The sequence below is a fragment of the Haliaeetus albicilla genome, chromosome 17, assembly GCF_947461875.1.
Source record: "Haliaeetus albicilla chromosome 17, bHalAlb1.1, whole genome shotgun sequence".
NCBI classification, from domain to species: Eukaryota; Metazoa; Chordata; class Aves; order Accipitriformes; family Accipitridae; genus Haliaeetus; species Haliaeetus albicilla.
In genome coordinates, this window is record NC_091499.1 from 4,048,963 (window position 1) to 4,073,288 (window position 24,326).

Below are 24,326 nucleotides of genomic sequence, written 5' to 3' on the forward strand. Positions count from 1 at the left end.
GAATAATCCAGCCTGGTAACATTGAAGTATTGCCAAGCAAAGACGCAAAGTATTTTCCCAAGCTTAGTTTAAGCTTACCCAAGGCATTTTTCTAGTTCATTCATTACTGTAGATCTTTAATTGGTGTAAACTGATGTGGATTCACTGAGTTCTTTTCACATCCCACAATCACCTATACAAGGCCATGGTTCTCACTGTTTTCTTATGGAAAAACCTGCATTTTTATGGAAAACATACAGCACTTTTTTTATGGAAAGCCATCGTTTGGTTTATCAAAATGGAAACCACTGGAGTTCAATGTTGTTTGGGGCAGTATGTTAAAAATCTTGTGAATGCTGGGTTTGGCAACAAAAAGGAGTTCCGTTGGTTGAAATAACTGGGAAAAAAATGAAGTGTTACCTATCTTCACCATGTTGACCTCTTTCCAGCTGGGAATAGGTAAAGCACCTTTCCTGTCGCATCTCAGTCAGCTATGGTTATTCCTAGTTCTGACAGCAGAAAGGGAAGGAATAGCAAAAGTCTTTAGTCGACTCAGGAAGCTGAATGCATGCTGTATGTAAAAGAAAATTTAAATTCCAGGTTTTGCCCTTTAACTCTTCTGACAGGTGCCGAGGTACAATGGTCCATACAAAATGCTTTCAGCTTAATGCTTGTGTACTGTGTTTTATTAAAATGCAAAACAGGTCACCCTTTTTTTAGTACCAACTGATATTTATTTCATCAGATCCCATACATTTCAAGCCCTGTATTCAGACCTTCGTGTAGCATGCATAAAATCACTCCAGATGTTAGTGGGCCATTCAGATCACTCGTACAAATCTGACTATACAGTACGCCCATACTGATTTGATGCTTGAATACATTTTGCAGGTTTCTTTCCCTATTAATGCTCTGTAATTGTACATACTGCATACTCCTCCTCTAAGTAAGTGTCCTATACTCTTTCTCAAGCAAGTTTGGATACAAGAGTCTTTTAACAGGTCTGAATAGAGGGATTTCACTTTGTGTGTCTATCCTAGCACGTGCTTATGTTTACTTCAGTGTACTGAGCAGTTTTGATCACTGAACATTTGGGGCCTTTTTTAGCTTAAATGGAAGAAATAGAGTCTGCATGAAATGAAGCCCCATAGCATTAACATTTAAAGCTAATAATAGTGTAAAGTACAAAGTACAGTTTTGCAACAACATAGAGCATTCATCCTAAATAAGTCTACTTACTTTTTCTGCATGACGTCATATTTAAAAGCTAAATTTCAGTAGCAACGTTTTTTGGTGACAATTCAATATTTTGTTCTTTTTGTGGGTGTTCTGTTTGTTTGCAGTCAGATGAGTGAGCCTCATAGCGGTTTGACGCTCAAATGTGCCAAGTGTGGAGTAGTTTCAACAACAGCTTTGTCAGCCACCACCGCCAGTAATGCCATGTTAGTCCTGATCATTTACATCTTCTTGTTACAAATCTTATACAGTGCATGTGAGACAATAGTTTGATGATGACAACTGTGTTTGCTAACACTGCATAGAGTGCTGAGCACGTTTAAATACTTTTTAACAAAAAAAAAAAAAGCAACTGTGTTTATTAACTGAATACAGGATATTCTTTAGAACATAAAGTATGACACTGTTACATTGTTGTCTGTGATTTTCAAGTTAACTTCATAAAGTGCCATCCTTAAATATGTTTTATTTTAATAGTGAGCTTTTAATCATTTTTTACAATATTACAATGCTGCTTTTCTCTTTTTTTTTCAATAGGGCATCCCTTTGGAGTTCCTGTGTGGTGTTGCCACTTCTTGCTCTGACTTGGATGTCTGCAGTTCTGGCCATGACAGACAAAAGATCAATATTATTTCAGATACTTTTTGCAGTATTCGATTCATTACAAGGCTTTGTTATTGTCATGGTCCATTGTATTCTCCGAAGGGAGGTGAGGAATGGCTTCCCAGTTTTCTAAAGGGCTGTGCTCCTGTTAATCTCTCAACTGCTCTTTAATGTTATATACAGCTTGCTCTGCAGAAATATATTTCATAGAAAGAGAAAACTATTTGATGGTGAGATGTAGAGGAAGAAGTAAAAGAGAGAGGGGGAAGATCAGTTAATTCAGGTGCAGAATGTCAGTTTCAGTATAAAAGTGTACTCACTTAATTAGAGGCGGCTTTTAATCAATCCCAAGTTCAGTTTATTTTTAACTGTTAGACTTTCCCAATATGGTGAGTATAGGGAAATGCTAACATGAATGCCGTTTTCCTGAAGACCAAAAGCTATAGGTTTTTACAGTCTCTAAAACTGATTCAAACACAAAATAATTTTTGCTTATACTGTCCCTGAAAGAGGACACAAGGAGAGGAGGTGTTACGTTGGTGAAGATCTACCCTTTCAGTTCTACATACTCAGGTACATACTTAAGGTAACACACTTCAGTTATGGGGACAGTGAGGATGAAGACAGATGAATGCTTTGAGAACAGCGAGGAGAAGCCAGGACCCCAGCCTGCCCTTCACAGCTCAGTGCCGCCCACCGCAGAATTCATCACCGCTGAAATCTGGTGTCAAACCTACCACGCAAGTGCTCCTCCATCTGGCTCTGGTGACAGCTTCTCTAACCTATCTAACCTGCTAACCAACCCTACATTTTTATTGAGATAGGTTTGAGAGCAGTAGCGCAACACCTTTGCTGGCAGATCTCTGGGAGTGGGAGCATCAATCAAAAATGCACAGGCAGAGCCGGACTGGAGAGCAGTAACCTGGTCCACCGGCATACCTACGCGTTAGCCATTTATCAGCTTCAGGATATTTACCACACCAATAAACCAAATTGCACTGACTAGCATGGTTCTTTGCGATTGGCAAGAGTTATTCAAAAGCACTTCAGGACTAAAAAAACAGGGAGGTGTTTCAAGAAAGATATATTGTCAACGCCGAGTGAGGAATCTCACGCAGTCGTTTCCCTTTCCACCGTTCACATCTTTTAAACATTGAAACTCACTATATTCATGAAAAAGAATTATGAGTAACATAATTTATTTCAGTCTTTCAGTAGTATACCACTTTGCGTGAACTTTATATCACTATCCTACACAGTATGCATACGTGATTATCTTATCAAAGAATTAAGTTTTCAATTTTTAAGGAAAACACTTATCAATATCTGCAGAAATTAGCACCTTCTATTGTGCTGACTCCATCGCACTTTATTCAAGCTGTTTGAGGCTATGAAATCTTGTTTTTCTTAGTTTATCAGCTTTCATAGTGGAAGGGGCTTACCTCCTTTAATACCTTTTCTTTTTTCTTCTTTTTTCTTTTTTTGTTTTTTTTCCAGGCTAAAAAGATGTGCAGAATAAGAGATAATACTCAAGACAAATCTATTTTATGTAGCACTGTCCTGCTATCCCCTTATTTTCTACAGCATTTTCTTTCCCCATATGATTTACCTCTGTGAAAGAGGATATTTTCATCTGTAGAACTGAAAGCCATCATTTCACATATACTTATAGTAAAACGGTGAGACACTGCAACTATTTTCAGTAGAAGGAATGGCCATTCCATACTGGTTTTCCTGTCTATGAAGTTTGTATTTCCATTGGGATATATTAATTAGCCTTCAAAGGGCATACCACCTCCCACTTACTGTCCTGAGGAACCATTTTTATTTTAAAATATATATCTTTATCTCAAGTTTGCAGATGAAACCTTCAAAAAGAAAGCTGTATAAACAGCATTATCTTTCGTAGAATCATAGAATATCTCAAGTTGGAAGATACCCATAAGGATCATCAAGTCCAACCCGCTGCTCCTCACAGGACTACCTAAAGTTAACCATATGCCTAAGAGCGTCGTCCAGACGCTCCTTGACCTCTGACAGCCTTGGTGCCGTGACCGCTTCCCTGGGGAGCCTGCTCCAGTGACCGACCACCCTCTCAGTGAAGAGCCTTTTTCTAATGTCCAGTCTGAACTTCCCCTGATGCAGATTCAAACCTTTTCCTCATGTCCTAATTGCATTTTCTCCTGTCCTTTGTGGGGATGCAGAGAGGTTGCAACACATACCTGGTTATCAGTCATTGATTTCGTCAAAAACCAGACCAAAACCCATGAGGAATTCTAAAAGTAACATAGCATAGCACTGTATAAAATTTAAAAAAATTCAGACATTAAAGCCTGCCTCAGTGCAGTAATGCAGGAGTTTATTAGAAAAAAATATTTTGGCTGCTTAAGATGAAATTGAACGGGCATCTTCCCACAATGCCCCAAGGCTTGAATTCAAGACAGGTTGCCTACTCTAATGACAGCTATTTGCTGCAAATGATTCATTCCCAGGCAATGCTTCAATATTGCTGAACATCTCATGGAATCATTCTTGTCTGACCCTACTCACAGGTAGGACTGTGGTGATAGAGGCAGACTTAGTCTTTTCTATAAGTAAACTCAGTTTTCAGATTTGTAGGGTACCTTGACTTGAACCACTTTTAACTCACTGGTTCTAGCGCAAAAAATACGCAAAAATATCTGCTTATAAAGATGTTTATACAGGAAGTTAGAATCTTAATTAGTCAATCAACTAGTTACCATTTATTTTATTTGCGGCTCTTTTAGCAAATCACATACACATAGCTCACCTAACTGCAAAGAATCGTTACTTCATTTAACTACTTAGAGTTGTTCCTGCAAGCCAGTTTTGGCAGTTACACCTCCTAGACCTAACACTGAAATTCTAGAAGAAAGGCATTTGATAAAACAGCTAATCAATCTATCTACATGGTATTTTAAAAAATGACCTCATAACAAGATTTCCCAATGAGGTCAAAAAAGCACCTAGATTTGATAAGGTCATCCCTTATCAAAAAGGGGAAGGAGTTTTTTTTCTTCAGTCATGACAACTTAGGCAGAAGTAAATGTACAGAGACAACTTATTCACTAATCAGTAGATTATCTCCAGTGAGGGTGATGATAGTGGTGTGGTGGAAGACAAAGCAGCCGAGGCATATTGCTGTTTGAACTCTATTTGACAGAACACATTGAATCTTCTTTAGTCCTCCAGATTTAAATAGTAAACTGGGCAAAACACTTGAGAACTAATCAAGGTAATTTTTTTTCATATGGGAAAAGAAAAGTAATAGAAAGTTCTTCAAGAACAGCAGAGGAGTAAAGGTTGATGCACTTGAGACAATTTTTGTTTCAAAAATGTGTAGGGTCTGCACTTATATGGACCAGTTTGCAGCAGCAAAGACAGAGTTGTTTACTGCAACAAGTTCCTACACAGAAAGAGACACAACTCCACTCAGTTCTGTTTCAGTCTGGCTCTGGAGAGTCTGGCTTTCTAGCTCCAGAGAGCCGTAGGTGACCAGAAGCCAAGATAGTGGCCATCAGGCACGGAGTGCGATGCAGTCTTTGCACCGCACAGGGTTCCTCCCCAGCTGAAGGAAGAGTCTGTTACTTTCTGTTGTCTGCAGAAGCATTTTGCTCTGCCAGTGCCTGTCAGGGAAACCCTGCCAATGTATTTGTCACTCTTGATGACAGCTACAAAGCTATCTCAGTTATAGCCTATAGGATTGATCTAATATTTATAGCATGCCAGCACAGACAAAACAATAATTCTGATTGTCAGAAAAAAATATGGGGTGGAATATATCACCATAAAATTCAAACAAAGAGGAGGACAGCCTTGCTTTACTATGCCTTTATTGTCGTTACATTACAAAAAGACACAGACTTTTACAATTATATATATAAACCCCCCGTTTTTCCTCTCAGTTATATTGATATAAACACAAATGATGGAGACATTTTTTACGTTCTCTGTTATGCTGTATCAATGATCTTGTGTGACAAGGGCTGCATTAGGAAGCCAGGGAGGTTCACCGAGTAGGACATACAACTAGAAGAGAACTGGGTGACGGTGTTGTGTCTGTTTCTGCCCTCCGTCAATGTCATTTGAAAAGATATTAAATCTTTCGATACTTCCATTTCCTAACTTCTAAGGTAAATATAATACTTCTTAAGCACAAGACCCCTTATAGACTATTTGGAAATGAGGAAAGAAAAATGCAAAGTAAGAGTTAGGTATTATTGCCTTATGTTGGCTGCCTTAGTCCAGAGAGCCTAGAGGGGGTTTTTTTGGTTTTTTTTTTTTCTCTTCTTGCTGTTTAAATATCTAATTGGGCATTGAAAGATGGTGAGGCATGTGTCACAGAACAGAGCATGATAGGAGAGGTTCCTGCTGAAGCATCTCCATCAGAGCAAAACAGTTTGCCTGACCTGCTTAAACACAAGATTGTCTAAAGCTAATTTGAATCATACTGAGTAACTCCTGTTAATGCTGGCGATGGGAGGAACCCACATGTGTTTTCTCCTTTTGCTGTGCTCTGCTGACTAGAGAGCATTTGGATTAAATGCATCGTTGGCGTCTAAAGCCCACATTTCTGTACTGCGGGAGAAAAATAAAGAGTGCCTGAGTAGGGAGAGGGTAAGTTATAAAAGCCTGGAGTTGGTTACTGTTGCTAAGGAAACCACTTCCCTGGTATCGGCACGTTCATCACATCTGTCTCTCCTGCTCTGCCTGGCTCTAAGAAAATCTTGTAACTTGATGTTAAAAGGCGGGGGGGGGGGGGGGGGGGGGGGGAGAAGATTACGTTTCAAAGTAAAATGTAAAGACAGCACAGTCTTTACATACTCAAACAACAAGCTTGAACAAGCAGTTTAGAAAAATAAGCTGGTATTTAGAAAGTTCAACCTTTTTGTTTCTGACTTGTGTGAGGACACCTAGAAGTTGCAACGTATGTCAATATGATGGATACAGCTACATTTGACATTCTGTTAACGTGGTCAAATCATATGCTGCTTGCACTTCAGAAACATTTTAAGAAACATGCACATTTAAGAGGATCCTAACATCAAGATTCACCACATTAATAGAGAAGGTAGCGAAAGTAGGACATGAGATTCTTGAGATCTCTGGAGCTATCTGAAATGGGAAAGCTTCATGAACACAGAGTCCCAAAAATAAGAAGGCCCACTGCATGGAGTGAAAGGTCACGTAGTGTGTTCTGAAGTAAATGCTTTAGGGTCAAGCATCATGAGGCTTGAGATGAGATTCAGCACAGCTGGGGATACTTTGGAGGGAGGTATTTTTATTGTATTTTTTTGTCAAATCACTGTGCCAGTGCTTCTCCAAGAGCATAAAAGTCTGAAGCGTGACCTGACCTCAGCATTGATAAAGTGAGAGAAGTCTTGGATTAAATTTGCAACAACTGGGAGATGCCAAATTAAATTAATGTCAAAAACATGGAAAACCACAGCCAATGTAGTGCTTAAAATCAGAACCTGAGTCACGATACAGGTCAAGCACACTTTACATTACCCGACCACATGTGCAAAGTCTCGGTGTTCTGAAATCAGTCCAGACCATCCCATCTTGCTTCATTCTTCTTTCTGCTCTGTATTAGTCTTCCTCCACCTGCAACAGTCACTTATCAAGTCTGCAGAGCCCTCGTACCCATTTAAGGGTTGAGCACTTTAAAATAATGCTTCCTAATTACAAAAAAATTAGGTTTTTTCTATTTCATTTTCCCTTTTGTGAAAGCTCTTAAACAGCTTGCAGTAGAATACGATGTATTGAAAGGGTCACCTTTTCATGAGCAACAATTAATGAATTATCCTCTTCTGCTGTTCACAAAATGTCCATGAGTAGAACACAATTTTTTCCCTTTTAATTATTCTGAATAAGACATCAAGTAATTTCTACAGATAATAAATGGAATGTGGATTTTTATAGGCATTTCATTGAGAGTATGTTCATTTTCAAACAAGAAATGATACTAGTTTGTTTTGGTTGGAGGTCACCCAACTAAGTCGCTGTTTTCCAAGTCACATCTTGCAATCAGGTTGCAAATATGGATACTAGCATTTCTGGAACAAAATGTCACATTGTAAAACTTAGATTGTATTGCTATATTAGAATGCATCTGATGATACATATAGAAGTGAAACAAATTAGGTTTTGCTTTCAAAGAAATATTCTCTGTATACTTGTAAAGTATTGGTAAAAATACTCCTTTCCATTCAAAAGTTGCTTTGCTGTCCCTACTATGGTATGTGTGAAAAAGAAGCAAAATATATTTCCATTCTACTTTCAGCAGACAGGAACTGCATTTTTCTTTGGAATGTCCCTCTCTGTTGAACCACATCTTTCTGACATAAGTGTTGCAGAATAATATTTCTTTAGACATACATTCCGCCAAAATCAAAGTTTAAAAAAAAGCGCCTTTCCTATGAAAAGATAATTTCTCAAATACACTTGTGTTTTAGGGAAAAGTCTTCAAATTTACTTTATGGATCATATTAGTAAACAGTAATTTCTGAGAAGTTCCATTTTTTTTTTTTATTTCAAGAAACCGGACTCTGTGCAGAGTCCACTTTTCTTCTTCTTGTGCTCACACTGAAGATATTTACTGCTTCTGATTTATTAATTATGCTAAAAAAAAGTCACGCATTGTATTCCATACAGTTTAATTTAATCTTTAATAGGAGTAGAGTATATGATGTTGCACAAGAATCAGTATAAGGTATTGTTTTTCACAGGTTCAAGATGCATTCAGATGTCGACTGAGAAATTGCCAGGATCCAATCAATGCAGATTCCTCAAGTTCTTTTCCTAACGGACATGCTCAAATCATGGTTAGCTTTTTTCCTTTTCTTTGACTTGTAATTTAGTGTTCCTATCCAAAGGAAAACACTTACAATACTGTACGTGGCAAGTATGCACAGCTGAAATATGAACACCATTTTTAAGCGTAAGTCTGTTTAGGTCATTATCTGCTTGCTTAAATCTGTGAGCAAGTTTTAAATTATTGGTATGATCATTTAGTAGAGCACAGTGAATTAGTATCTTCCGCCAGCGTTCTTTATGACAAAAGATTCTTACATAAGAAAATGAGAAAGTAATCTAATAATATATCATTACTTTTCCTACTGTTTTAAAGAGCACTGATACATTTGAGATTCTTCCTTTCATGAGCCCTTGAAAAATGTTCCTCTCAAAGTAATTCAGACAAGAAGAAAGTGCTAGAGATGCTAGAGGGGGGATCTATTTAGTGGCTTGAATTAAGGAGATGATAGTGAATGGCTTAGTATGCCAATTTGGATTTACTAATACTGTTACACAGCATAATAAGACAAAATATTAGTCCCTTCACTTTCAATGACAGTTTGTCACTGACTATAATGGGGACAGATAAGGCCCCCCAAAAAAATGTAAGGCTCAGCAAGCAGATGCCCTTCAAAAAGTGGTGAATCAAAAAAGAATCCAATGTTTGGACTTCACAAGCAAGAAGGAGGTCAGTTTTATTAAACATTTTTCATGTAATAAACTTTTTGTGGAAATAAAAACATAACTGAAAATTACTTGAATTCTGTAACAGGATAAATAGTTTTGCTTAACTGTGAAAAGTGTGCTTGGATTTTCAACTGTTAAAATTCATTCTTAGCTCTTACCATTCGGTTTTACCCAATGAAATTAATAATAGTTGTTTTCAGGGAGTGCAAACTTTTTACGATTACATCAGTAGCAAGGATGGACAGACTGCTATATAACAAATAACCATTTCATAACAAATAATGAAGTTTCAGACAGGGTGGACTAATTGGATTATGCTTATTCACAGTAATTTGTATTGCAGGCTATTTTCCATACTTCTGTTTATAAAATTACTATGAAAAGCTTCCTTAAAGATGATCCTTCCATGAGATGTAGAAGTTACTCTTCCATATACATAAAAAAACTATACACTGTATCGTTTTACTAAAATTATATACTCTACTTCCACCTATTTTATTTTATTTTTTCTGGTCAGGCAGCATACTTTGAAAACCACCCAGTTATACTTTAGGAAACTTTGTAAAGCTCTGCAGTTGTAAAACAATACACTTCACCTTCTCAGCAACAAGAAACCACTTTTAAGAGACTATGACTCTGTAAGTAGGACATTTTGGAAGCGCTAGTTGGCAAAAAGGTATTGTGGTTTAGTTTTCAATTAATAATGGTTGTCCTGTTTCGTTGTTTCTTGTTACAGACTGATTTTGAAAAGGACGTGGACATTGCTTGTCGGTCAGGTAAGAACATTGAGAGAGTACTTAGCCAACAAAAAGAAGTCTTGTACTAGTTCCTTGTGAAGTGAAAACCAGAAAAATATCAGGGTTTAATTGTTTACAACACATATTTATAAATGTAAACAAAAAAGTGATACCACTGTATGAATACATTTATTTCATTTTCTTACAAAAGCCTTTTACTAGAATTCAGCAGTTGGGAAGCAGCCAAAGGTATGATTGCCCATTAGAAGGGAAATGGTTTGGGAAAGAAGATCAGTCTTACTCACAAAATTTTCCTTGCCCTGGTACACAAGCAAATGTGAAATAGTCATTTTGCTACCAAAAAAGAAAAAAAAAATTAACATGGTGTATCTTAAAAGCCATGTATATGAAGGATGCATCAATTGATTTAGTTTTAAAGAGGGTAAATTTCTGAGGGCTCTAAGTGAAACCAACAGTAGCTTAAGCAAGATGGTATCAGGGAAATGAAATTTGATTCCACTTTATGGAACAAATTGGGGGTTTTAAGAAATTTCAGTAATGTGATCTTTAACGAGTCAGCTATGCCTGTTTCTGCATATTAAAAATAACACATTTTAAGCAATTTATTTGCCAACCTTGCTTAAATAAAGCAGAGTGTAAAATAAATGGCCCTTTAAACCCTGCGGACATTTTTAACTCTAGGAGATACTCCCAAAGGATAGTTTTACCTAGGGAGGCAATCCTGCCTAGACACCCTCTGTTTTCAGTGAGGAGAGACAGAAAGAGAGAGGGTGCCCTGTCAGGGCAGAAGCCTGGCTCGGCTGCTCTGCATCACCCACGTGGAGGTCGCCGTCTCTCTTCCCTGGCTAGGTGGGAAGCCAAGAAGGCTGACCTCGTTAAGGTAAAGTTTGAATTTCCAGTCACCCACCTTTAAAAAGCTGCCAGTTCAGTTTCTGGCAACATGGTAATAATTCTTCCATATGGATTAGTTTTAATATGCACGGGTATTTTTGAAGGGAGCAGGATAGCACACAGTAACACAAACGTACGTCTGTCACCATCTAATGGGGACAAAAGTCCAGCGTTGGTCCATGTAGCTCCTACTTCTTACCTTTGCCAACACAGCTCTGCGGTACGGACAGCCTTGTCCGGGGCATCCCTAAGGGGATGGACTTTGAATACAGTTATGAACAGGCTTTTAAACCTTTAAACTCAGTTTCTTTTCATGAAAGCTTTAAGAATAGGTCACTGGTTAACGTATCTTCAGTGTGACTGGAAACGATGAAGCAGCCGCACTGAAGTCGGGTATTTGTGCATGGTGTTTAGAGGCAAATTGTTCTTTTCATAATGGAAAAATGAGAGGCAGTTTTGCATGAGGTGGGAGAGTGGGCTGCCTTATGAGCTGTGTGCTACGGAACACGGCAGTGAACTGATGGGTACTGGGGGATCTGGGTCATCAGAGCCCTCAGGCTACCAAAGGGGATGTAAATCTAACACCTGAGATACTTCAGGTTGTCTTACTGTCTCAGCCCATGAGCTGGATTTTACTGCACAAGCTAGCGCTGGTGTGAATTAAAACATTTTCAAATGGGACAAGAAAATCCTTGCTGGAATAAGCCCAGTAATTGGTTCCTTTAATTTTTTTTCTTACTATCCTTTTTCTTTCATTACAAATGTTGAATTATAGACTTATATTTTAAGAGCAATAATTGTGACTGAATAGGTGCTTTGCTTCTGAATGCATCCTTCAGTACTCCTGGAAATTTTGTATTCTATGACAGGATTACTAACTTTTACTTGTGGAGCTTAGCCCAACAAAAAATTGCTGGATGTTGCTACAAGTTTGACCAGGAAAGCCTAGGTCTACACCAGAAGTGGATTATGACTGTTTTATGAGACATGTTTATATTCTTTATAACCTTTTCAGATGCAGCAAAGTATGTCTTTCTGATACCAATGGAATTTCTTCCCAATGTGGTTACTTTTTTGTCACTTTTATTCAAAAAATAATTTAACACAGAAGAGTTTAAAAAAGTCAGTGAAAAGGAACATTTAGGAGCTCAGGAACACATGTTCACAGTTATAATGTTATGGTAGGTCATTACAATGAATTGACAAAATGATTCTGCTTTACAGTCTGTTTGACATTTTCCAGGAGGTTATGTGGAGTTAATAATGGCAGTACAGGTGTCATAGCGTATTTTTTGGAAAACCCTTAATCGTGTTCCACATGGCAGGCTTTTGCTTAAGCTGTAGGTCACCTAAGATCTATGTGAGGCAGTAGGCATAAATGAAGGAGTGTTTTTAATGTATATAAATGACTGAGGCTCAGTCAGAGATCTGTGTCAGTTATATATGGTAGATTAAGAGATATTGATTTAAAAAAAAAACAACAAAAAAAAACCTTCCCAAAACAATATTTATAGAATAAAAGTTATTAAATGGATAGAAAAAGAGTTAAGAAGATGCACGGGTAAAAGGAGTGCTGCTAAATAAAGCCAGAAGAAAAAGAATTGTTAGGCAGACATAGTTTCATGTTGTAAGAATTCTGTTCTCTGACCCACAGTTCTGCATAAAGACATTGGACCTTGCAGAGCAGCTACTATAACGGGAACGCTTTCTAGAATTTCACTAAACGATGAAGAGGAGGAGAAGGGACCAAACCCTGAAGGAATGAGCTATTCTACCTTGCCTGGAAATATCATCTCCAAAGTCATCATCCAGCAACCAACAGGTCTCCACATGCCTATGAGTATGAGTGAACTGGCCAATCAGTGCTTGAAAAAAGACAACAGCGAGTTGCGGAGGACTGTGTATTTATGCACTGATGATAATTTGAGAGGTGCAGATATGGACATAGTCCATCCTCAAGAACGGATGATAGAAAGCGACTATATAGTCATGCCCCGGGGCTCAGTAAATACCCAGCCATCACTGAAAGATGAGAGCAAAATGAATATAGGCATGGATACGTTGCCTCATGAAAGGCTGTTGCACTACAAAGTTAATCCAGAATTCAATATGAATCCCTCTGTAATGGACCAATTTAATATCAATTTAGACCAGCACCTTCCCACCCAAGAACATATGCAGAATTTACCATTTGAGCCCCGCACAGCAGTGAAGAATTTCATTGCCTCGGAGCTGGATGACAATGCAGGATTATCAAGAAGTGAAACCGGATCCACAATATCAATGAGCTCTTTAGAGGTCAGTGGTGCATAAACAAATTGCATGCTCTGTTGTTCTAATTATATGATAAGATAATAAATTGCGTCTTGTGTCTAAGGGGTGAAGCTAATGTTTTAATTCAGTATAAATTATTGTTTGGGATCATACACTGCTGCTCATATATTTCTTTTATTATCAGAAGTCTTTATACCTTGAAAACAAGATTAAAGTTTCAGAGGCAGTCTGTATGAAACTGTATAATTCTGGAGATTTAACATTCCACACAACTGCAAAGGATTTTGTGACCTACCAGGTAAAGTCCACTGGAAAATGCTGTGTTGCTATGAGAAGAAAAACTATTGCTGCAAGATACAAATGATAATCGTTGACCCTACCTGCAAGCACATGCAGTTGAAAATATTTGCCATTTTATTGCTGACAAGCATATCTGTCTCAGATATGATAGGTCTGATTCTGCTCTCACTAGCGTAAATCTTGGAGTCTTCCACCCAATAGTTCACCATTTACTAATTTATTTTCTATCCACGTTTGCATGCTTGCATGTGTGTGCAAGCATTAGTACAACTGACGTGTGCAGTAGGTACAAGTGGACTGCATGTGGAGTATCCTAGATTCCAGTCAGATTGCAGAAGTGAACTGAAAAGCCTTTAAAAGGGATTCAGCTCGTTACGACAATCTGTCTGTGAGTTTTAAACATTACAAAAGTGGAAGCTCTTTGCATCATTTCTTAAGACCTAAGTGTCAAATACTACCATTCCTATTGAGCCTTTACTTATGCAAAACCACCAGTGAGGTGGACTTGATTTCATACTGGGGCCTGCTTAAGAATTGGAAATAACATTTCACCAGCATTTCAAACGTTATGAAATGTAGCATTTGGTGAGGAAAAAAAGACATATGAGAAAAATATGGTACTTATTCTCTGAAAGAAGTTACAATTGGAAGAAAATTCTACTGTATGTGTAAACTTGAAGCCATTAGCTATTACTCTACAATGTTTGGACCCGTCTGTGTAGGGAAGCAGTAACTTTACCTTATTTTTCTAGTGTTAGACACAGAACCGTAGCCGATATTTCATAGAATAGGGAATACTTGTGGATATTTCTTCTAAAATGGAGTTGAAGTTTCAGTTGAAGTGTATCGACTGGAGAGTTTGTGCAGAAGAACAGAACTTAGTTTCTTTTCAAGAGATGCCTTTACAAGCTTTGAATGTGAAACATTTCCCCTGCTGTTTATATTGTGTATATACTACCATAATTTTTTACAAGACATAATTTAACTGAAAAAATTAATTGAAAAATTAAGTGTGGGGCTTTGCAAGTAGTCAAATAGCACCCATTTTTTGTTGTTAAAGTGAATATGTATAATCTTGAGACAAACTTTCAAAATAATTTCTGAAAGATCCTTGCCCACTCAGTGCTCAGACAGACAGGCTCTTTCAAAGCAAGTTTGCATCATTAAAGAAGTGTTACTGCCCTCAGGTCGGATACATTGGTTAATAGATCTTAGGTGGTGCACAGGAGTTCTCCAATTTAATGCAACTGTGGAGGCAGGATAGCTAAAGTCACCTTCCAGTAGCATCCTCTCCTACCTGTTTACAACACCATCTTTCAGATACTTTTGGTCAGATATAGAGACTCCAACCCATCCTGATTAAGATTAGACATATAGGTGAGATATCTAGGGAAGGTTCATAATTCTTTGAGAAAATAGACATACCTGCCACCATACCATCCACTCCAGCTGAGGTCTAAATTGCTCTCTGGTGAGGCCTGTTTCTTTCCATTGCTGATAAAGGCCATTTAGGAGACCTAAAAAAATGAGATCTTTCTTAGTTAAGTTGTAAAAATTCAGACAATAATTATTTCATCTTACACAGAGTTCCAATTCCTGAAGCCACTTTGGAAAAAGTGCCTGAAAATCTACAAGTATAATGTACTGCTCCTTTAGAGTTCATTTTTTTAACTGTATTTGGATCAAATTTTAAGCTTACCTCTCAGATGGGATTTAGGTACCAAATCTGAATCACCGTTCTGTGTATATTTTTTATGCTTAGAAGAGACTGCTAAGTATGTAGTAGAAAATGTAGTAAAATATAATAAAATATGGTAGGACATATTCAGTCTCTTCTAACTTGGTAAACATATTAGGTTTAGACAGCTGTATTTTTGTCCAGCAAGCTGTAAACAGTTACATTATTAAACCTAACTAAACCCAGCATAATTCCATTATTATTAGGAAAAAACCCCAGATATTAGGGCAGATCAGAAATAAAAGGAATTCTTTTGGCTTTTGTGTCTGCCTTTGTGGTTCTCAACACTACTTGATTATATAGCATTACTTCACCTTTTGATACGGATGTGCTGCAATGAATTGAAGATAGGAACATGAAAAAAAATGTACAGAGAAGAAAATCAGTCTCAAGCAGATCCTGATAAGCAGATCCTGCCAGATAAAGAATGTGATTGTGGTTTTATGTACACAGTATGTAAGAAGAAAGGGTTGAGGATAACTCCAAAATGCTGTTGGCTAGAACTGATCAGCTGGATTAACTTTTATTGCTGCCACAAACAAAATAAAGAAAGGAGGGCAAGGGATTTTTTTCAAAATATTTTTCATGCCTAGTACCATATAATTTTAAGATTTCAAGGCCTTTCAAAAGACAAGGCTTTTTCAGACACAACGGAGGAGCAAAATCTGCAGCAGGACATTCGAGATCATTCTGTCCATGTTTTTCCAGACAGAGCATAACTCCTTCTCCTGTCAACTCATACTGTTCTCCCACCCGAAGTCCTACAGAAAAGTACCTGGATTTCTGCTCTATAGAGAGGGGCAGCTCCCCTTTCACATCTCTGAAAAAACAGAGGTGTCCCAACCAAGACTCCTTTTGTGTCTTCTGCGTAGTACAGAGAGTTGAGTTCCTCCACTGTTTTCCACTTCATGTTTCCAGGTGCTTTCTCTGGAATTAGCATACTACTATCATTTTTATCATGTAATTATACACTAATTATCAACTACCATGTAAGTGAAATGCACTTAGGCAGTTGTGACCCGTGTAAACACAATTCTTCCTTTTTTTTTTAAATTTAAGGTCAGTAATTATTAAGAACATAATAATGGGAATAGCTTACGCAGCGGTTAGACAATTTATCATCTTACCAGAACACATTAAGATGTCATGTGATGCATTTTCAGCCAAGATCCAACTCACCTTCTGATTTCAGAAGTGTAATTATGAACCTACAAACACCTCTAGCCACAAAAATATTGCAGGTGTAACTGTTTGCAACTGGAACCTAGTAAAATACAATATATTGACATACATACTATAGTTCTTATTTGTTCATTCATTTTATGGTAGATGCTAGTCTTTGTGGCCATAAAACCGAACCAGCAGAAGTAGAGGACACTATGGAAAATAAAAACTCCACATTTTTTCACATTGTAAAATAAAATTATTTCTTTTAAAATTCATTTCCATCTCTACTAGTGAAACACTAGCATAATGTGTTTCAGGGAACCAGTTTGCAGAAATATATGCATTATCATTCAAAGAATTCAGTATGTTTGGAAAGTTTAGCTTTTGAGTAACATCTTTACCCTCTTAAGTTCATTAAACCAATTATTTTCTGTATTTTGCACATTCCAAGAGATGATTGGTCCTTAGGACAATATATGTCTATTCAAATAATTAAAAAGTGTATATAGAGATAAACAGATAGCCAAAAAAACCCAAAGCTATTAAAAGCGAAGGCTGAAATGTCATCTTTTTCACATTCTCTTTTATTTAGACTTTGTATCTGGACAACTATAGTACAACTGTACAACTGTATCTGTACAACTATAGTATCAGCACGAGAATGTATATCCCGACTTTTAACTCTGCAGGGAGGATCCATCACCCCTACCATTAGCTATCTAAATGTAGGCATTCCCTTTCTGATATGGAAAAAGAGCTTTTGACATTCGGCTCCCCTTTAGAGCCAATGGAGAGAAATAGGCACTTTTAGGCCACTTTTAGACATGTGCTCCAGGGTGAAGTAAATCACATGCCCTCAGTGCAGGTGTCTCTCTTCAGGTGCCATGGAGGAAGCCAGAAGGAGTAGTTCAGACATAAACAAAAAATGTCGATGTCCCAGATTTAGTCAGATGAATCCTACGGTGTGTCACAAACTTTCTTCTAGTTTTTATATGTGCATATTTTTTTCTCAAGAAAATGTTTCGCTGGGAACAATCAAATGCTTTATTAAATATGGAATAATTTCAGCTTTCAAAAGATCGTCTGAGAATGCCATAATATTTACATACAAGTATTGCCCAAACAGGCATAAATTTAAGGATCTGCAGATTCCCAATGTGCCAGTGATTTTTTTTTATTTTATTTGGTGTGTACCCAACAGTATTCATGCGATTATAGGCACAGGCAGGCATATTAGTACATCACAGAGTTTCTTAGGAGGAGTAATTGAACATCTGGCTAATCTCCTGCACATCCCTTATATGCATGGATTAAAACTGGCTTTGCTACCTTGGCATCAAAGTGGCTTGGAGTGTGCTCCTTCAGTTCAAAGTGGTTTGATTTTAATGAAGAAAGCACTCTCGATACACTTTTTTGGAATGGTTTTTGTTTTGAAAATGTACACTCGGAGTGGTGAGCTCGTTGAAATGAAATTACTTTGAAGTGAAGTAGTGCATTCCCAGCCACTCAGATGCAAGGAAAGTTTAGGAGAGGAAGAAGCTGATCTGTATAACATATCTCCAGGATAAGAAATTCTTTTCTTTTTATTGTGCAAAAAAAATGCAAGAGGGAGTAGATACCTGCTGCCTGACTATGCGAGGAGACTTGCATCATTACCTCTGTGGAAGAAGAATGACGGGTTCTTTCAAGGGGACTATGCTTAGCGTAGTGTGAGCAGAAATGGGAAAGAGCTGAAAGGAGACAAAGACTTTTAACTATTAGAAGAGGAAGGGCATGCGAAGACAGGCAATAGAAACATTTATTAAAGGGAAAAAAAAAGTATTGGCTTTATAAGAACAGGAAGAAAAGGACTTCCCAAACTGCCATGTAAAGGACTGAAATTCTCTTTCCAGTCTTTTATCTTCTTTCTTTATTTTTCTATCTCAGTTTCTGCTATGAGATCTTTATGTGGAGAAAGACATAGAGCCCTTAGATGGGAAGTTGACTGTGTGAGCAAAATAATCCTTCAGTATTCATTTATGAGAGCTCCTAATACATTCAAAAAAAGTCAACTCCAGAGCTCCTTGGCCAAATCGCTGATGTGGGACTTCGGGAAGAAGTTACAGCTGAGAAAATAAAGGGATACGTTAAACATAGTGAAGGGCAAAGGAAAAGTAAGGGTATAGATAAAGAGGAGAGAAAAGAAAGACAGGCATGCCGAAAAAAAGGAAAAGAAAGACGGCAGAAATGGAGAAGCAGCTTAAAATGAAAGTGTTAGGAAGAATGAAATAAAAGCATCAGGGAAGGAGCAAGGTCTAAAAGAAAAAAAAGAACAGGAAAGGAGAGAAGAAATATGCAGTTAAAACAGTCAATCTTGTCAATAAAGTACCAGAGCATCAGGTAGAATAAAAGCAAAATGGTGTGAAGTCATTTTGATTTATGATATGAGAAAGGGAGAGAGAGAACAAAAATAGAGAGACGAGCACCACAGGAATTTCCTCTTTATCATGTTTCCACATTGCATTTATTTTCAAGCCTTCTGTATCTCAGATTTCTCTCCCTCCCATTCCTCATTTCATTCTTCAATAAGCTGTGGAGACAGTTCTTGCCAATTTTGTGACTCTCAGTGAAATGAAGTCTAGCCCTATAAGAACCCTCTTTTTCTTTCGCTTGAATGAGTGGGTCTCAGATTCCTCTGACTTCAGAAATTGTCGCAGCTTATTTTCAGGTTACTGTACAGGAGCGGGGGTAGAATCAGGCAGAGTTGATTCTAATAACTGAAGATGTAAAGAACCAAAATTTTAGTATTATGAAGTGTAGCATATATTTCAGACTTCATATTATAAGCAGCTATCTTAACTATATATGATCCTTAAGAAACATATTTTCAATTGCTTGTCCATTTAAGAAATGCTTTGTTTTCCCTCAAAGCCTTCAGAAACAAAAAAACAAGTGGGTTTTGTTGACAAATACGTATGCAGGTTACCCTGTTAAAAAAGGGAGCAGCAAACCAGAATAATTTGCCAGAATAGTTTAAAATTGAGATCTCTAAAGTTACATTTGTGCCGTCTGTTGATGTGCTAAATTTGCTAGCATCTTTTAAAGACTTACAGTTCCCACATTAAAGAGCTAATCCACTTTTTCATGAAAATTTACTTGCTTTATGTCTAGCTCATGTTATGAAGTAATAGCCAGCATAATCTTCTATTCAGAAACCAAGGGGGTTTTTTTCAGTTATATATACACAAAAGGCATTTTAAATCAAAACTGTCTACCGACATTCTACTTCTATATCTCTGAGGGCCAAAAAAAAATTTCCTTTATTTTTTTGCAGGGGAAAAATCCTCCTCAGGCTAAGATCTTGTATGTCAAATCTAATCTCAGGGTGAATTATAAACTGCTGATAATAAGGCTTTATATAAATGGAAGCGTGGTTATAGCCCTCACTATCATATGGTATCTCTGGTTTCAATTATACTTTGCATAATGCAATATATCTTCAGGAGTATCTCATGTAATTAATCAGGTAGTGGTGTAATGCAGACTAGAATAAGGAGAAAACCAGGCATTTGTCGTTTTACAGAGATGGAGAGGGATTTTATTAGTCATTTAGTGAGAGCAGCTCTTTCCTGGTGCCAGCGGATTAGTGCATGCTGGTGTATGGAAATTATTCTTCAGTATTCTATTTTTGTCCTTCAGTGAGCAGAGTTTAAAGTTGCTCTGGAATTACACAGAGAAACTATACGTGATTAGTACAAAGTAAAATTGATTTAAAATAAATTACTATTGCAGACCTCTTTTCACAGAGTTTCACTTTGGTCCTGGCATTAAAGGTGGAAGGGGTTTTTTGGTGTAGAATGGATTTCATCAATTAAGATCAAAAAGCTGTAGAAATCAGAGATGGGAAAAAATCTTGTCAGGTCATCTCTTCTATCAATGCACGAACATTGTCTACAGAATATTTCTTTAATATGTAGTCAAAGTTCACTTTCAAGACCAGAGTGAAGGGCTTCCACTGTTCCCCTTAGCGGATTATTTCACAGTTACATAAACTTCCTTTAGTCCTGAAAGCATGTCTGAAATTTCCTCTTTTTTTCTATTTTTGATGAATTACAACTTTTCAGATTTTTTTCTCACACCAGCTTTACCAGTGTTTGTAACCTTCTAAGGTTTCTAAACAAGCTTCTGTGTTTGCCACTTCCAGAGCCAACATTTAAACAAGCTGTATCACTCTTTTATCTTTTCCCCTTGAGCCAGTGTAATTAACTCTTTAAAAGCACCTTTTGCTGCTCTCATCTGAAATTTCCCCAGTTAACAGCCATGATTTGGCTTCGGTCAGTTCAGAGCACCAATGCAACTCGCTGGAGTTGTTCAGGAAGGCTATTCACATCCTTGTCCGCTTAAACGGAGCCTTGACCTTTTTCTTTTGTAGCATTTGTAACTGTGCATGCATTGCAGTTCACTACTTACCCATACCCCTCAGCTTTTTCAGAATTGTCCCACCTAACTCCCTACACTAAACAATTAGGTCTGCAGGTTTTTTAGGCAGTCATTACCCTTGCAGGTCTCCAGCATTAGGGCTCTTCAGCTTGGAAAACAGATGACTGAATAGTGAATAGGGAACGATTATTCATATTTCCTATAATACAAAAAACAGGAGCATCAAATGAAATGGCAAAGGGATAAACAACGTGATTTTCTTTGTCATGCTATGCATATTTAAATTGTGGACTTCATTACCTCAGCACATTTTGGACGTCAGAATTAGAAATAATTATAAAACATGATTAGACTAATGGAATAATGTAAAAAAAGTGTTATTAAGATCAACAGAGTAAGTGCATCCCAAGGAAATTCCTAAACCACTGAAGAACTAGGGAGGCTATTGCAGCAGAAATACCACTTTATACTTGCCCTTCTCTATATCGTTCCTGAAGCATCACTGCAGAACCTGGTCAAATACAAAATACTAAATGAGGCAAACTGTAGATATTATCCTTTACAGTCATTTGTTATTTATATTCTACTAACATTAATACTCAAGTGGATTTCCAACTGATCCTTGAAAAAAACACCAGCTTCCAGCCTAATTTTTGTGTCGGCTAAAATCATTCTCAGTTTTGCAGGTGGGTAAAAGAAACAGCTTTTTGAAAAGAAACATACTGGTGTGATCAGTCCAGCAGCTCATTTGATGCCAGAGATTTTTTCCCCCTACTCCACTAGGCTGCTGGCTTTCATTGATGTAAATTTTAGGGATGAGCCAGATGGTTGATTTCTGAATGCATTTAGGTATGTGTGGAAAACCCCATTTTTCTCAGCCAAAAGAGACGCAAGTAAACTTGATTTAAGAAAAAAAGTATATATACAATCACAATTAAAGTGTCGATTTGCACATTTTAAGCTTGTTGTGTATCATACAGAAACTAGGACAAAGATTTAGTAAAATGACAACTTCCAATTGGGACCAAAGGGAAACTTACATCCTCATAAATTCAGATTCCCAATGACTTCATGCTTCTGAATACGTTCCCTCTCTCTGAAAATAACACTGCAGTGATTTGAAGGCAATGATTAGCAGCCAGGAGGACCTGATCGCGTACCTAGCGGTGTCGGTGACAGTATTGCAGATGACTTCCAGTGGTGCAGGGTCACATTCATTACCAGCATCCTTAATTTTTCAGAAATTCAGAGAACTTCACTGTTATTTTTTGGACCTGTGGCAGTTACATGCAGAACAGATGTTCTTTACTATATAAGTTTAAAATAAATGTGTTTGTGACAGATTGTTCCTGAGCCCTAGAAAAATCCTCGCTGAGATAAACCTGTAGTATGACCTGTTTGGTCATAACTGGTGTGATCTAACAGCAAAATTGCAATAGTTACCTCTTTCTGACAATAGGACAGTTAAATATGTTGCAGTCTGTTAGATATGTCTTTTTACCAGGTAAACATTGATAGAGTTTTCTGGCTGCAAAACCTAATAATCCAGCTATGCCAGGAATATTTTCACTGTGGTCAAGCAGACTTAAGGCAAAATACAAACGCTCCAATTTTATAAATCACAGTATCTAGCAAACTACCCAGTTCTTCCTAAATTTTCCATGTTTTCACTTCGGGTTCTCAGTCGGATGATTCAATGATATCAGGTTAATACTGAACTGTAGCTTAAAAATATCTTTTTCAAGCATTTTTCAAAGCTACTGCTGTAAACTTTACCTCATTATCTGCTGTACATGTTTCTTCTTTTGCAACCACTGAGCCTTTACAGTGGTAGATGTGCTCTAATTGCACCTTAAAAATAGATCCTTCCTCGTTAGAAATATGTAGATTTTTTCAGGTGCTGATTTACTGTGGAATGATGAAGGCCTATGTCAAAGGTACACTTGTACCGTGGCCCTCCTGATATGAGTGAGAAGTAAGAACTTAGCTGCTTTACGAATTTGGGCATAACGTCCTCACATTTTTCTTACCTCCAAGACCTTTGTTGTTTCCATGTTTTCATGGTACTTATTTTTGCAGAATTGTTTATTTCTAAATATTCTCTTTTAAGTGTGCTAGGTTAAATCAAGCCTTGCTAATTAAAGGTAGCTTCTCCAAAGCTTGTTGTTGTTGGTTGCTTTAATTGTATTATAGACTGTTCTTTTATACTGCCTCTCCCAGCTCTTTAGCATCAGTGTGTCGACAGCGCTACAGTGATATTCTTCATATTATTGTGGATTGGAGCATCAAAATTTCACTACAAAACCAGACAACATGTCACAAAGTGATATTATCAAGGGCTCAGAGACCAAACACTTTCTGCTTTCTACAACTGAAAGACTTGTAAAATTATTCCTTTCATTTGCAAGAAGACAAAACAGCTTGTTAAAACCTGCATGTTTGTTAAAGCAAATAAAATCAAAGTCTAATGAACTTTGTAACATTATTCATCTTGCCTTAATGAGTTTGATTTGTATCTCACTGCAGAAATGAGGTGCAATTTGAAAAGGTTCATTTTCCATGACTTAAAGCCATCCTATCCTACCACAAAAATTAGGGTTAAATTGTAGCAGCAAGCCTTTTTTTTTTTCTTTTTTTTTGGGGGGGGGGGGGGGCGGGGGACATTTCCCTTTCTTTAACTCTCCTTCCTGAAGGGGAATGTATCTTTTCTTTCCATTTGCATGTTCTTTGCACTCTTTTCAGCTCTTCCAACCTAGCTTCTTCTTTCCGCATCTCTTTAGTCTATTGCAAGCCATTCAGTTTCCAACCTTAGGAGAAAAAAGATATTTTTATCTCTTCTTTATAATATTTCTGCTTCTTTCGGATATAATTTGACTTTACAATTGCTTTCTTTTAGAATCTGTAAAAAATTCTGTGCTAAATTATTTGCGATATGTTTAAGCAATCATATTCTGTTGCGTTATATACAAGTGATTACTTCACTAGTAAATCATTCTTCTTTATATCAGATGCTTTGAATCAGATTTGTCATAAGTATAAACCAAAATCATTGCTTTCTCCATCCAGATTGTCATTGCAAACAAACAAGCTGAAGCTATGGAAAGTGTGGATGGCTTCGGCTTGATTTTGCTATCATTTATTCCATTAAAATCAATGGAGTTGTACCAATGTAAGCCTGATGTAGGAAAGAATCAATTTCTGTATACCTATAAAAATCTAAATTGTAGATACATATTTATAGCTGTGTAAAAAGTATAAATATGATGATAATTTGCAAACACCACAGAAAGTATAGAAATAGATATATTTTATGCACCAACAGGTTCAATTGCATGCAAATAACATGCACAGTATGCATCCCGGTGAAATGCAGTCTAGTTTATTTCAGAGAAAAGAATATGATACTGGTCTAATACACTGTATGCAAAGTCATGCATTAATCTTAAATTATCAAG

General features: G+C 37.2%; 1 protein-coding gene across 7 annotated transcripts in view; it reads left to right on the top strand.

Moving 5' to 3' along the window:
• ADGRB3 (adhesion G protein-coupled receptor B3) overlaps positions 1-24,326 on the top strand; it is a 460,870-nt gene that overhangs the window by 426,274 nt on the left and 10,270 nt on the right. For 6 of the 7 annotated variants that reach the window (XM_069804588.1, XM_069804585.1, XM_069804584.1 and 3 more), the window contains 5 exons: positions 1,323-1,421; positions 1,753-1,924; positions 8,571-8,666; positions 10,061-10,100; positions 12,628-13,271. In XM_069804588.1, coding sequence (XP_069660689.1) covers positions 1,323-1,421; positions 1,753-1,924; positions 8,571-8,666; positions 10,061-10,100; positions 12,628-13,271 — 1,051 coding nt within the window. The remainder of the gene's footprint in view (positions 1-1,322; positions 1,422-1,752; positions 1,925-8,570; positions 8,667-10,060; positions 10,101-12,627; positions 13,272-24,326) is intronic. The other variant, XM_069804589.1, reaches the window with a different exon arrangement.